The sequence below is a fragment of the Dendrobium catenatum genome, unplaced genomic scaffold (assembly GCF_001605985.2).
Source record: "Dendrobium catenatum unplaced genomic scaffold, ASM160598v2 fragScaff_scaffold_1250, whole genome shotgun sequence".
NCBI classification, from domain to species: Eukaryota; Viridiplantae; Streptophyta; class Magnoliopsida; order Asparagales; family Orchidaceae; genus Dendrobium; species Dendrobium catenatum.
Window position 1 is genome coordinate 320,929 of NW_021319712.1, and position 14,844 is coordinate 335,772.

Below are 14,844 nucleotides of genomic sequence, written 5' to 3' on the forward strand. Positions count from 1 at the left end.
ATATGTTCAACTATATAATTATGTAATAATATAAATTTGTGATTAAAAATAAATTTAGTTCACATATAAACTATAAATTTAATATAAATTATTGTTAATTTATATTATATATTTAGATAAAATTTATATTCATAAATTATATACTAAATTCATATTACAAACTTGCATCTATAAATAATAAATAGATAAAAATTAATTTTTAATAATACATAATTAAAAAAATAAAAATAAATTAGACAAACAATTAAATATAATTAACCAAAAAATAAATAAATGTTATTCCCATTGTTAAAAAAAATAATAAAAAAATGCATGTCTTTTGAAGTAGAAAATTTCAACTAAGTTAACCCCACATCACTTGAAAGCTTTATTTAGTTTTGTTTATATAACTTTTTTGTTTACATATTTTAGAAAGTCACATGAGATGGTGGGACAATGTGTGTATATTTGTTGGTGTTTAAGTGATAAATGATCATTACAAAAATTTAGTGTTCATTATAAAATTAAATAAGTTAAATTTAAATAAACTAACTAAACTTAATTTTTGTTTTTATTTAATAATTTTCATATATAGCTATTGAACAAGCCGGTTCCTAAAACAGATAACAGTTCAATAATTGGCCGGTTGAACTGCAAGTGCAAAGTAGTTCGTTCATATTGATTTGATGTCGGCCAAACTTTTAAGATGAACAAAACCAGCCATATGATTGGTTCATAGTTGAAGTAGTCAAGTCGGCCAGTCAAATTCGATTTTCAAAATCATTACTGCTAGAACTCTCAAAGTACACCATGAATGATATATGTTCATACATGTGCGGGCCTATTCCTCATAACTTATTTAACATTTTAAATATCATTCCTTTTTAACCATCATGACATATGCTATTGTAGTCAATATTCCATGAATCATATATGTTCATACATGAGTAGACTAGAATAAACTGAAATAAATAATAGAGTAAACATAACAAATAAGAATGTGTAATTATATAAGTTTTTTACTATTTCCTATAGCACCGTTTGGATATCTCACCCTGTTTTCCATAACAGTCGAGCAATTTGGTTCACCTGAAGTATCCTAGCCTCTTTTTCTTTTGTAAACAATTTCCACTAAACTTCTCATTCAACCCAATATTTCTCGCCTGAATTTAGTAATTAGCCATATCAGAATTCAGCCAACAGCCTTTGTTTTTTTTTTTTTTTCTACTTTTTACTGGTTCCAGCAACAGCCATCAACAACTGCAGCAGTCCCTTCCCTCTTTTCTGTCTTGATTTCAGCAAACAACAAACTGTTTTCAATCACAACTAATTTCAACTAACTCTCATTTCAGCATATCTTCTTCTCTCTCTCAAATTACTGAATTAAATGCAATAATACATCTGTTTTCAGCTCTGTACAACTGCCTACAACAGTCTCATGTTGAATTTCTCAATAGATTTCAGCATATTAGCTCTCACCTCAGCTAAATTCGACCCTAGCCAACTGATTTTAGGAACCCTACAGAAGAAATATTATCTAATTTAAGCAAACCACATCTCATTTCAACTAAACAACAACTTTAACCATTAATTACATCATCTACCTAACTTCTCTTTACCTTGATTTACTGATTTTTTTCTTCTACAGCAGCCTAAAGCAGCAAATCCATCAATCTCCCCCCCCCCCCCCCAAATCCATCAATCTCCCCCCCCCGCCCCCCCAGCTTCTCATGGCTAGCTTCAGCTCTCGGCAACAACAACAATACGAATGGAAAAAATGAAGGAACTGGCAGTGAAATAAGGCTTAAGGAAATTTCCTAATATAATATTATACTTTCTATTCCACTAACTGCTCTTTATCCTATCCCAACCGCATGATTCAAATCAGCCATTGCATGCCTTGCTAAGTGGTAAGCTACATTAAAAAAATAAAATAATGAAATGAATGATAACAATCATAATTTAAAAGTTAATTAACTTATTTCAATATTTTAATTTCAAATAACCGTTATTGAATATTAAACAATTATTCTTGTAATAGTTATACAAATATATGATTGGATTATACCATAATATTTTACCTATGCAAAAAAATGCTTGGAATCGAAAGTAGACTTTAACGAAACTAAATGAACATTTAGAGGAAGTTATGCTTAACATTATTTTGAACAATTTGGGCATTATAGGGCCAGTGTGACATTTACCTAATTTAGCTTTAAAAAAAGAAATCCTCTTATGGCTAAGAAAACATAGAAAAACCATTGAACGCACCTGATAGCATCTTGGAATATCTGACACCTGATATGATCCATGTGTTAATGCTTCAACCAGAAATGATGGATGACGGAATTTATAATTGAGAAGCAACTGGAGATCTTTCACATTCACGTAAAATTCAGGTCTTGGCAAAACAGGACTTTCAACAACTGTTTCTTTACAGTCATTGATCTCCAAGCCTAACCACTTCAGAAAAAATAATGCTTGCAACTCTCCAGCAGCAATGAGATAAGTTCCTATTAAAGCCTCTACAGAATCAGCAATGACCTTACTTTTCATAAACCTTCTTCCAATACTATAAATATTTGGCAATGCCATAGTAGAATTCATGTAGGCTCCAGTGCAATCAGAATTCTCGCCAGGGATTATCCATTGCTTGGGCTCATGCTCTTCTGTGCGGATAAAACCCTGCAAGTTAAAACAATTTCAGGAAAATGGATGAATCTAAGAAAAAAGACAAGAAAAGCATATAAATTATTGGAAGACTTCAACAACATGATTAAGACTTAAAAAGCATAATAGCACATGGATTGCTTAAGCCGAGGAAACAAATTTATCATAAGAAAAAATGTAAACCACTAGATAAAGAAACCCTGAGTAAATCTTATAAAAATCTAAAAAATGCAGATCAATATGAATCAGGCAGCTCACCTTGGACGGTGAATCAATTTTAGTTAAAGTTCAAGCATAGAGTAGTTTGCTCAATCTTCACAATAAGGCTCGATATAATATAGCTAGGTTTTGATAGGAAGTGGATACACTTTTAACAAAAATCAGAAGATGAAACATGAAAAATTGGGAAGAACGCCTCAAAATAATTTTTATTGAAAGACCTTTAAAGAGAAATGCAAGATACAATTTGATCTTTATAGGAGAGGAAGATCCGTCTCTCCCAAATCCCTAGTCACCGGCTAGAGCCCAAATAACATAAGAATAAATAAAATTCAGCAAATTCCAAAATTTCCTCTTGAAATTACCCTATTGATAGCCTTAAATAGGCTCCATTAGTTCCCTCCCAAATCAGTCTCCTTTTCCTAAATAATTCCCTCTCTGATTTAAATTAAAATTAAATTTATTTCCCTAATTAATTCTCTCACGATTGTTCAATTCCCTCTTAGATTTTGAATTCAAATTACACCTCTTGCTTAAATAATTCCCTTCAAATTGTAATTTAAACATTCCTAAATAATTCCATTTTGAATAATAACCTTTCTAAACAGCTCACTTTTGATTAGTAAAGTTCCTTATTCCCTTCCAATCAAATCGCTCAGTCCATCAATACTCACCTCCCAAAGTGTCACATTATCCTCAAAGTGGAACGAAGGAAACTGCTACTGAAGCATTTGACTAATAGCACTGACTGAAAAATGGACAGATAATGGGTTGAATGATTCAATCCTCCAGCATCTCCCTAATCAATATCTCAATCATATACTTCTGGATTTGGCGATAATAGTACAGAAAAACACTGATAGGTGAGACTACTTGCTTCAAGATGATAACATACTCATGTTCCCGCTGAGGAGGCTGTCACGACCCAGCCCGGTTAGCTCAAATTAATGGGGCGGGAACTGACGGTCGTACGGTAATTACAAAAATATAATACTTTCATTTCATAAATAACATAAACAAACAATCATCCAATAACAATATATGAAAGAGCCACTAAACTTCCAGTTCAAATATCTCTATTACATCAACACAAATAATCTTTCAAAACATAAAATAAAACCACTACATTAGTCCACGATATATCAACTAACATAAGACATGAAATAACCATAAAAATATGTTTCCATGAATTGCTCTACACTGGTATGTAACATGTCTATCCTCCATCAATTCTTAACAGGTTCTCCTGAAAATCATTCTCACAAACAGGGGTGAGCTAACGCTCAACGGGTAATAAATATCTCAATTAAATTCATAAGACAATGAAAGAAGAAATATTATGCCATAAAATCTTCATATGATTAAACTGAAATAACCTTGAAGAAATGTACTATAATGTCAAAATTTTATCTTACATGAACATATTCCATATATCATTTTGAATGCCTGTTTTTTTTTTTTAAATCATAACATACAATCATAACTTTTCATTTTTCAATTCTTTTGCTTGACTTTTCCTTTCTTAATCTTACATGCATAAAAGCATAAAATACTTAATTTTAATTTTATACACCCTTCCTGAAAGTACCAATATTTTTGTACTGATCAGGTACATAATCAAATTTAGCCAAATATTTCATTTCATTTGATCCGAAGAGTACTTTACCAATTGCTCCGAGGATCTCTTTACCATTTTGCTCTAAAGAGCCCTTTACTAGTTGGCACTCTGGATCATCACATTCAATCATTCAATACTTATCATAAAAATTAATCATTCATGAATTCATATATGATTGACTAATAATGTTTCATGTTCAAATATTCTCAAAAAATTTTACATGTTATCAACAAAATAAATTTAAAAGGGAACACATGCGTGTTGCAGTATGAATTATAAATAATTAACATAAAACTTTTAACTAAAATAAAATATTAAAACATATGAAATTTTAGCATTTAAAAAGAAACTTATGAACTTAAAAGATGTATGAATACCTACCTCAAAAGCACGGTAAGCCTCAACAACGTCGCTAGTAAGCCTCAACGACGCCGCTTGCTCTCGCGGCTGTGGGCTCCGAAAATTCGGCCCCAGCCTCCCCGCTCGCTTTTGATTTATCCGGCGAGGGAGTTTTAACAAATAAGTTCCGAGGTAAATTTTGGAAGGCAGATGAGTTTGTAGATAAAACACTACCCAGAGATTTCGCCCTAATTTTGTGAGGACTTTATGATCTGAGTTCTGGTTTCCTATAGGCGCAAGCCCCTATAATTAATTACCCATCCCAATCACGAGAGAGAACTTTCGATTAAGGCTAGTCGTCGATCAGATACATAGAGAATACGTGTATCTGGCATATAGTAGAAGCATAGGTTTTAAAATAGAATTGATTGGAAATTTGGAGAATTGGGTTTGGATTTGAAATTTGGGAATTTGAAAATTGAAGATTTGACATTTAAAATAGGAAATTTCACCATCTAGCACTTAAAGCGGATGGTGGGGGAATGGATGATAGACCCGATCAAGATCCCATGGTTCCGTCGTCCCGGGCCATCGTGGTCCCTGGGTCTACTTAATCAGAGGAGGTAGTCGACCAAACCTGACAGAAGGATCCTTGTCGGCAGCCATGAGTTGCTTCGTTCAAGGGGACCTTGTAGACCTAGGTTGGATGTTTCTCTAAAGGGACAAATTTGAATCCACCTTAGCTAACAGAGGGCTTTGTGCCCAATCGATCATATCCTATTGATTCATATCTCAAGGATTTGATGCCAATAAGGAACGTAACGGCGCTGGCAATACTGGTATTTCGTGGTGCCATTTGGCGGCAAACCGCCGGTCAAAGAACACGTACCACGTCCTTACTGGCAGGAGACTGTTTTGAGAATTGATCCTAGTGATATTTTCGACTAGGCAATTGGCTCTTTGTGAGCTAGAGTAGTTTTTATTTTTGTCCACCTCGGCAAACTATTGCGGATGGCGGATGAATTTTGCTTTAAGCGGGTTGATTGAATTATTTCATTTTAAATATTTTTGGATTTTGATGATTTTGAGATTTTCGGAATTTTGAGTGGAGCTTTGGAGTATTTGAAATGAACTTTATATATTTGGGAGACATTTGAAAATATTTGGGAACGCCTCCGGTTGAGATCTGCATTCAACACAGTCATCATCGGGGATTTGGGGTCATTTCTCTTTATGGATTGAACCTTGACAACTCTGTCGGGCTGTCGACAGAGGATCGGATTTCATAGGCTTTATGCACTTGATAGTGAATTCTTATTGTTATAGGCCTTGAAGGCCTAATATGAATGTATTAAGACAAATATAACGGTCGCCACAACCGTACATTTGTTTGAAACCATGTAAATTTAATAACCCGCGCAGCATCCCTAGACGTCACGTGTGTTCCAACAACACACTCGTCGGGACCCATGCGAGTTCTATGGTTGCTTTTACCCTTTTTAGTGTACCTATGTGTATACAATCTATGGTGCACGTGCGGGGGTATTTCACAATATTTCAGTCATGCAAGCAATTGCCATTTGAATGTGTGCAACATGCCATTTGAGAGTTTCAAAACGCCTTATGTCCACTTGTATGAGTTTTGTGGATCCGGTGGCGTGGCGTAGTAGCTTCTGAATAGAGTTATTCGCTGCTTTGTACAGGTACACTGTCACGCACTACTGGTATGATTTATGCAGGTAGATTGTAGTGCAAAAACTAATCTCCTGCTTTATATTTGTATTTGCTTGCAGTTGTCATATTCTTCATGTGTTTTGTTGTGATTTTTTGGTCTTTTTAGTACATCCGCTACTGTTGCATCTAAGTAGGTAGATGTATTTTTTCACAGACTGAAATTGATTTCAAGATATTGCATTTACTGAAGTCTTTCTGCATCTACCCCTGGGTGGCATGTTATACATACATCTGTATTCGTTGAGAGATTGTATGTATTGCAGATATTCTATTCTTGATTGCATGAAGGTTGATTTGTGTGCTTGAATTTTGATGTTGATAGCTGACTGAGTCATACCCACTAACTACTTTGTGCGTATGAGCTAGAAATTCACCATACTTATAGCGCCTCAATGTCTTCCAGTACTTGTGGGGACTATCATATGCATCCCTAAGATAGCTGGTATTCGCTCGTAGTGAGATTTATTACATTTGCAGTTCATTTTCTCATCATCATCGCTTGCTAAGATTTGTAGAATTTACACATTCCAGACATTAATATGCCATTGGTCGAGCTACATTCTTCATCAGTGCTTGTATAACTTTTATTTATCAGACCTTGCACCTTTCATTTGTTAACTATCTGACGTTGGTTGGGAGAGCATGTTATACCGTTTGAGAGCCTTTACAGCGACTAGTGAATAGACTTTGAACATGTTGTGTGTTCTCAAAAAAGTTATTTTATTCATTACTTATCCACTTTATGTATTAGTGGATGTTCGTATTCCTTGTGAGTTCTTGATCTTTTCTTGCAAACTCCACTCGTTCCTTGTCCTTCACTCGAATGCATCTCCATAAATTCCTTGCATACACATGTAAGTGGATTATTACCCATTAACGGTTGGACTTTAATTATCATAATCATTATGACTGAGTTGTAGTGTTGAAGGAGCCTTTATGTTATGATACCCAAACAAGTCATACTTGACATCTTTTATTAAATATAAGCTCCAAACTCAGTCATCCACATTTGATCAGGAATTCGAGACGGCTTTTTGACATCCATAAGAGATTTCATGTCATAGCTTATAATCACGTCACACCTTTCTTTAATTCCACCATCGCTTACGAGCAAGTTGTATTTGCAACACCGTTGTCCACCTACAAGTTATTGTTTATTTGCATTTGATCATTTCCTTGATGTATCTTCTTGAAGTTTGATTGTTGCATTTAAGTGATACCCATTACAACTCCCCCAAACATATTTTGTTTAGCATATCATCATCCCACTTGCATGTTTATTAGTGTCTTCATTCAAATTGAGATGATTATCCTTCATTTCTCATTGATTGTAAACATGTCATGTTGAAAGTTTGCAACTACTCCACTTGATCACTAACTTGCACTTGATTGCATGATATTTGAATGAGTACCTTACCTTTAAATTAATGTGACAACTCCTTATCATTCCATTGGAGCTTTGATGTCATCATTCAAATCAAGTTCTACTTGATTTTGAATCAAATGAGACTCAAGATACAAGTTCAAGTTTGATTAAAAAATGTTCAATCAAATTCATTGTCCAATGTCATTTGATTAGAGTCCGAGATGAGTTTCTTTGTAGTTTGTTCAAGTTTATAATTATTTCATTAATGTCTAGTTCAAGTCCCCTGTTGTCTTGTAGAGCTCAAGTCCGAGTTCAATATAAGTTCAATCAAGTTCTCTTAGGTCCATGTCTTGTTCAAGTTTGATGTCCTCAAGTTTTGAGTTCAATGTAAAAGTTCACCTTGCAAGTTCAAGTTCATATAGGTCGAGTCCTTGTTGAAGTTCAAATGAGAGTCCAAGTTATGTGCTCTTTGAATTCAATCAATTTCTTTTATATTATTCAAGTTCATTTTAAGTAGATTGAATCAAGTCCATAAGTCCCAATTTGCTCCAAGTCCTTATCTGTATTTCAGACAAAAATTCGGCAACCTTCCAGCGTCTCCCCTGTTTACGGAAAAACCAAGAGGCCGCCTACCCGCCACGTCAATAAAGATGTGCACAGTTGGTGTTTGTGAGACACCGCGGCAGTGATTTTTTTTTTTGTTTTTTCGCCCACCATGCCAATAAAGGCGTGAATGAGCTTTTAAAAAGTATTTTTATGAAAAGAGACAGTTTTGCTTTCCCCCAGCTCGGGGGTACTTATGAGTGACCCCGCTTCGCCGTACGTGCCGCACCGGGGTCCCATCCAACCACGCGCAATAAAGGCGTGCATGGGGCGGTTCTCTGGTTTGCCACGAACATTGAAGTAGAGTTTTGAGTTTTAAAAAAGTTGATGTAGACAAAAGGGGGGTCAACTAATGTCCAAAATAATATGAATTTTGACTTCCCATGAGTCTACTATTTGAGCTGGAATTTTAGCTCATTTATCAGTTAGATTTTAGTTCATTAAATGGAACTAAAAGATAACTCATTATTAGCTAAGTTTTAGCTCATATTTAACTTTTATTTAATGCATTATATTATAGTTTTTAATGTCTTCTTTTATGATGTCTCTTGGGTTCCAAAAAGGGCTTTTGGAATCCCAAGATAGTTGTTTAATCTTCCCATGTATGACTCCTTGGCTTCCACCAAGGTTTTTAATTTTTAAGCGCTTTTTCCCCTTGGATTCCGGCCAGCTGCTGGTTTCCCGTGCCTGGGCTCCTCCCGTGACCGTGGCCCCTTGGTTCGCGTGCGGCCTCCTTGGCTCCCGCGGCTGCCACTTCGGTTCTTGGGTTTGGGATGTTTTTCCGTGCAAAGCATTTGGGATTAATGCTTGTGATATTTAGGTTCTTGTGTTAATTAATTGTTGTGTTGTCGTCTAGTTTTCTTTTGTGATAAAAAAATATAGGGTCCCCTATATTTTTTGATCGCATCATTTGGTATCATGAGAGCAAGTTAGAAAATCCTAGATTTGTGGTTTGTCAAGTTAAGTCTTGTCGAGAGTTTTATAAGTTTCGTCGTGAGTCTTATCTTGTGTCTTAAGTTTTTTTTAGTTCGAGTATTTTGAGTCTTGTAATTTTTGAGTCTTTTTTGAGTCGTCAAAAAATGAAAAAAGACAAAAAAATTGAAGAAAGCAAGGCAAAAGACATTGATGAATCTATGGTAGATGGATCCCGACAAAATCAAAAAATCCACTGGAGTATGAATTATACAAGCTTTAATCATGGATGCACATACGGACAGAAAGGTACTTGAAGAAAAGGCAGCAACTAGAAGATAAATTCCTGAGAGAACGAGATGAGATCATGCAGAAGTATGAAGATTTGATCAATGAATTGGATGCGCAGTATGCACCTCCTCAAGGGAATCAACAACCAACTCATCAGGAGCTGAGTTTGCAAGAAGGGGAGTCTGATGTAGACAAAAGGGGGGTCAACTAATGTCCAAAATAATATGAATTTTGGCTTCCCTTGAGTCTACTATTTGAGCTGAAATTTTAGCTCATTTATGAGCTGGATTTTAGTTCATTAAATGGAACTAAAAGATAGCTCATTATTAGCTAAGTTTTAGCTCATATTTATCTTTTATTTAATACACTTTTATTATAGTTTTTAATGTCTTATTTTATGATGTCTCTTGGGTTCCAAAAAGGGCTTTTGGAATCCCAAAATAGTTATTTAATCTTCCCATGTATGACTCCTTGGCTTCCACCAAGGTTTTTAATTTTTTTAAGCGCTTTTTACCCCTTGGATTCCGGCAGGCTGCTGGTTTCCCGTGCCTGGGCTCCTCCCGTGACCGTGGCCCCTTGGTTCCAGTGCGGCCTCCTTGGCTCCCGCGGCTGTCATTTCGGTTCTTGGGTTTAGGATGTTTTTCCGTGCAAAGCATTTGGGATTAATGCTTCTGATGTTTAGGTTCTTGTGTTAATTAATTGTTGTGTCGTCGTCTAGTTTTCTTTTGTGATAAAAAAATATAGGGTCCCTATATTTTTTGATCGCATCAAAAGTTCATACCTTCGCGGGGTTGTCGGGTTTGGCACGTGGATTGAGAGGTCACTCGCCTACCTTATCGTAGGTGTCGTAATGGGTTCCTCCTACCACGCTCAATAAAGGCGTGCTTAGATGGTTTGCCGGCCCGACACGCATGCCGAGGTAAGAGAGGGAAGCATTTTATATTTGTAATTAATCATAATTAAAATAATTAATTATAATTAATTATAATTTAATTTAATTAATTATAACTAATATATAATTAATTAGTAATTAATTATAATTAAAAAAATAATCATAATTAAACTTAATTAATTATGCTTAAAATTTTTAATAATAAATAATTAATTCTAATTAAAAATAAATAACTATAATTAAATTAAATTAATTATAACTAATTTGTAATTAATAGTAATTAATCATAATTAAAATAATTAATTATAATTAAACTTAGTTAATTATAATTAATTTAAATAAGATATTTAATAGAGAATTAAACTCTCTGTTTAACAGAGAATTTAATCCTCTGTTTTAAAGGATTTGGCCGAAAAAGCATGAAAGGGAGGGAGTTACCCTCACAACCAGCGTGCTCCCGTTCTTGCTTTAAATCAAAATGTCGGGATTTCCGAACAGAGCAAGGAGGGAACGACGTCGGATGGAGGCAGAGCTCGGGCGAGGTTGGTTCTTTCTCCCTCTCTCTCTCTCTCTCTCTCTCTCTCTCTCTCTCTCTCTTTCTCTCTCTCTCGGCTTGGGAAGAAGGCACGGCACAGTGAGACAGATGAGTTCGGGAATGGGATCAGAGCCGGAACCTTGCTTGGGGCTTTCGCGTGGAGTAGCAAAGAGCGAGAGAGGAAGAAGGCGGAGGAGAGGAATGGAGGTCGTGGGATTTTTGAATGGGAGAGAGCCGGGATCGAGTGAGTGCAGAAGCTCTCACTTGGGTCGGTATTTAACGATGACTTGGGCGCTCGATCGAGGCGAGATTACCGATTTCGAGAAGGATTTCACGAGATTTTGACAGAGCCGACCGTGATACGAGGTTTCCAGGATTTCTGGCGGGATTCACGTGCTATCATCAATGCATCCGAGGTACGCTAATGTTTTTTTTTGTTATTACACGGAGGTCAACAAATGCCCCCCAACAAATGTGGTACGCGTTTAGAGCGAATCACGTTTGTTGTATGCTGATTGACCCTGTGGATCTCTAGATATTTATTCTAGATGTCACACTAGGGCTTCATTTAGTAGATATCCAGAAATTTTCTATGATGTCACACTAAGACGGTTAGTGGATCTCCAAAAATTGGTTTGGATGTCACACTAAAATTTTCATTTTCCATAGATCTCCAATAGTCTATCTTTTGTCGTTGTAGATCTTTTAGATGCACTTTTAATCTTCAGTATAGTTAATATATTTGCTCTTGGTCAAATAGAGATCCACGGGGTAGTGATAAAGTTCTTTGTATTTAGATCCTTAGAGCTTCACTTTGAAGATTGATGTTAGTGGATAGTATTATCACCTCTTGCTCAACTTTTGCACCACTATCACCCTTGCTTCTAGCATTTTAGTATCATTTGAAATTTTTCTCATCTTTGCAGATTCATTAGCGATGGGACTTTGCTGCCTTAGGCTCTCCACAATTGCTTTTGGGTTCAGGTTCACTTTCTACCCTTTTTCTCATTCTTTTTTTTAGTTTTGACTTTGTGCTCGTACTGATAATATTTTGTATTTTGTGCAGGCCACTGCGGGAAGAGGATCCAAGCTTCAGTTAGTTTTTCTAACTTGGGAGGCTTCAATTTTGGTACATTTTTACTTTGTTTGTACTGTTATTTTCTTTCTTTAACTGCTTTATGACACCCCTTTTTTTCTCTGCACAAGTTTTGATAAGGAGCAGGATGCTTGTTCGCGAGCCATCTCGGGAGACTTCTGTTTCAGGTACAACTTTCTTTTTATAGTCTCTTACATATATTCTTTATAATTCTTTTTCTTTATGCTGACTTCTCTGTTGCTTTGTGTAGGTCCGGGAAGTGCACAAAACCTGATTTTTGGAAGGAGAAGAATAAGGATGTGGACTTCCTCTTTCAGGCGTAGTTTAGGAGACAGATTTTAATCCTCTGTGAAGGACATTGTACTTTTCCTTTTCTTTCAGCTGATGTAATCTTGTAAAAAGATGTAGTCCATAGATTTGTATATGAATTTCTGAACTTAATAAAATAAAGTAATTTTATTAATCCAGTCATTGATGATCTCTCTTTTTACTGCTCTTGAGACTTCTGTGGTTGTACTCTGACTTAGTATTTTAAATATTTATTTGGGGATTTTGGCATGCAGCGCGATGTCGACCCAAATAAATATTTAAAATGCCTCCAGTCTTTAGGGACACTTGTAGATATTATTCGGGATGCTTCTTTTCATAGTTTTAGACGTAGTCACGAGATTTAGGTTCTTCTGTCCTGTGCTTTGTGCTGCGGACATTGATGAAGGATTGCCTGATTTGTCTTTATTGACTTGTCAGATAGTTTTTGTCCCTTTGGCCCTATGCTTCTAGCTTTGGCGGGCTTGATGAAAGAGTACATGCCGATGACCTAAACCCTTAGTTTATATTAGATCGATGGCAAAAAGTCATCGGTCCAGAACTTCGTGCATAACGGACTTATTGATAACAAAATCCACTTAGTTCAGCATTGAGCTTTGTGTGAACTTTGGGATAATTTTCTTCGGTTATTTGCTTTGTGCTTTGGCGGACTTGTTGAAGAAAAGTTCCTTCGATCCTCGCTTTGTGCTTTACGGATTTGTTGAAGAATTTGCAGGTTATGGATTCAGTTGAATAACTTGAATTCATCAGATCGGGAGAGCTAGAATTTGATAGCTCTTTGTCCTCTGGTTGCTGAGATGGGGGTTCCTCTACTACGGCCTTTCTTATGGCTTGTTGAGTAGAAGAAGCTGCCAGTAATCCGACCATATTTGGGCGTGTTGGATTCTACCTTTTACACCCATTCAGGCTTCAGACTTGAGCTATGAGAATTGCGCTTCCAAATGCTGATTTTACTGAAGTTGATAGATTTGAAGCCATCCTTTGTGGTTGTAGATTTGGGACCTACAAACATTCAGTAGTCGTTCGAGACTCATCCTTCCACTGGAACTTTGATTCTCCAATCACTTGGGAGAATTTTTATGGACTACGATCACTTGAACTTGTCGAGTCAAATTTGCCTTCGTGCTTCTTACAGACTCTACTGACGAGTTGACGAAGTGGGAGTTCCGCTACTACGACATTTCTTATGGCTTGTTGAGTAGACGGAGCTGCCAGCGATCCGGTCATATTTGGGCGTGTTGGATCCGACCTTTTACACACATTCGAACCTTAAGCTTCAGGCTGTCGAAAGACTTCAAGCTTATTCGACTCAATTTTGTAGGAGTATGTAGCCACCAAAGTCTTTTTCTTTACTTTTGAATCTTTGTTCATTGGAGGTGTTGTTTCGATCTTTTGAAAAATCACATGCATATACTTTGAAAAACAAGTATTTGCATTTTTTAGCACGAAAGAACATTTGAATTGATAACTTTAAATATTTATTCAGGAATCACGGCATGCAGTGCGATGTCGACCCGAATAAATATTTAAAATACCCACTATCTCGCAGGGACATTTTAGAATGGAATAAATTTGGAATTTCAAGATTTTAAATATTCATTTGGGGAACTCGGCGTGTAGCACGATGTCGACCCAAATGAATATTTAAAATGCCCTCGTAGGGACATTTTGGATGGACTTTTGTCTTTGAGATTTTAAATATTTATTTTGGGATGATCTCGGCACGCAGCGCGATGTCAACCCAAATAAATATTTAAAATGCCCCCAGTCTGATGGGGGATTTTGAAATGCATTTTTTGTATACAAGATAATTTCAAAATATAAATGTAAGCATGCACTGATAACTATGCACATAAAACTTTGATAATTGTAAAGTATATTAGTAATGAAATTTTCATGCATTATATTTCTTTAAATATCGGCCGTTGAAAGGTGGCATAGGCCTCTGACAGTTCAGATCAATCAACTGATAAGCTCCTCCTTGGTACACATTCTCGATGACGAAGGGGCGTTCCCAATTGTATACAAACTTGCCACAGATTTTTCGGTGTGGGATGATTGGTCTTTTCAGCACCAAGACCAATTCCCCTTCTTGAAATATTCGAGGGCGCACCATACGATCAAACGATTTTGCCATTCTTTCTCGATAGATTTTTAGATTTTGTTGAGCTTGCAGTCGGAGTTCATCAAGTGCGTCGAGCTCTTCCAATCTGAGGCGGGCATTTTGCTCTTAAGTAAGATCATTCTGAATTGCTACCCGTAA

The 14,844-nt window shown here is 36.0% G+C and overlaps 1 protein-coding gene across 1 annotated transcript in view; it reads right to left on the reverse strand.

The window, feature by feature from the left end:
• LOC110110705 (endoribonuclease Dicer homolog 2a-like) overlaps positions 1–14,844 on the reverse strand; it is a 96,098-nt gene that overhangs the window by 5,593 nt on the left and 75,661 nt on the right. Inside the window, exon 9 of the mRNA XM_020842300.2 lies at positions 2,251–2,664. Coding sequence (XP_020697959.1) covers positions 2,251–2,664 — 414 coding nt within the window. The remainder of the gene's footprint in view (positions 1–2,250; positions 2,665–14,844) is intronic.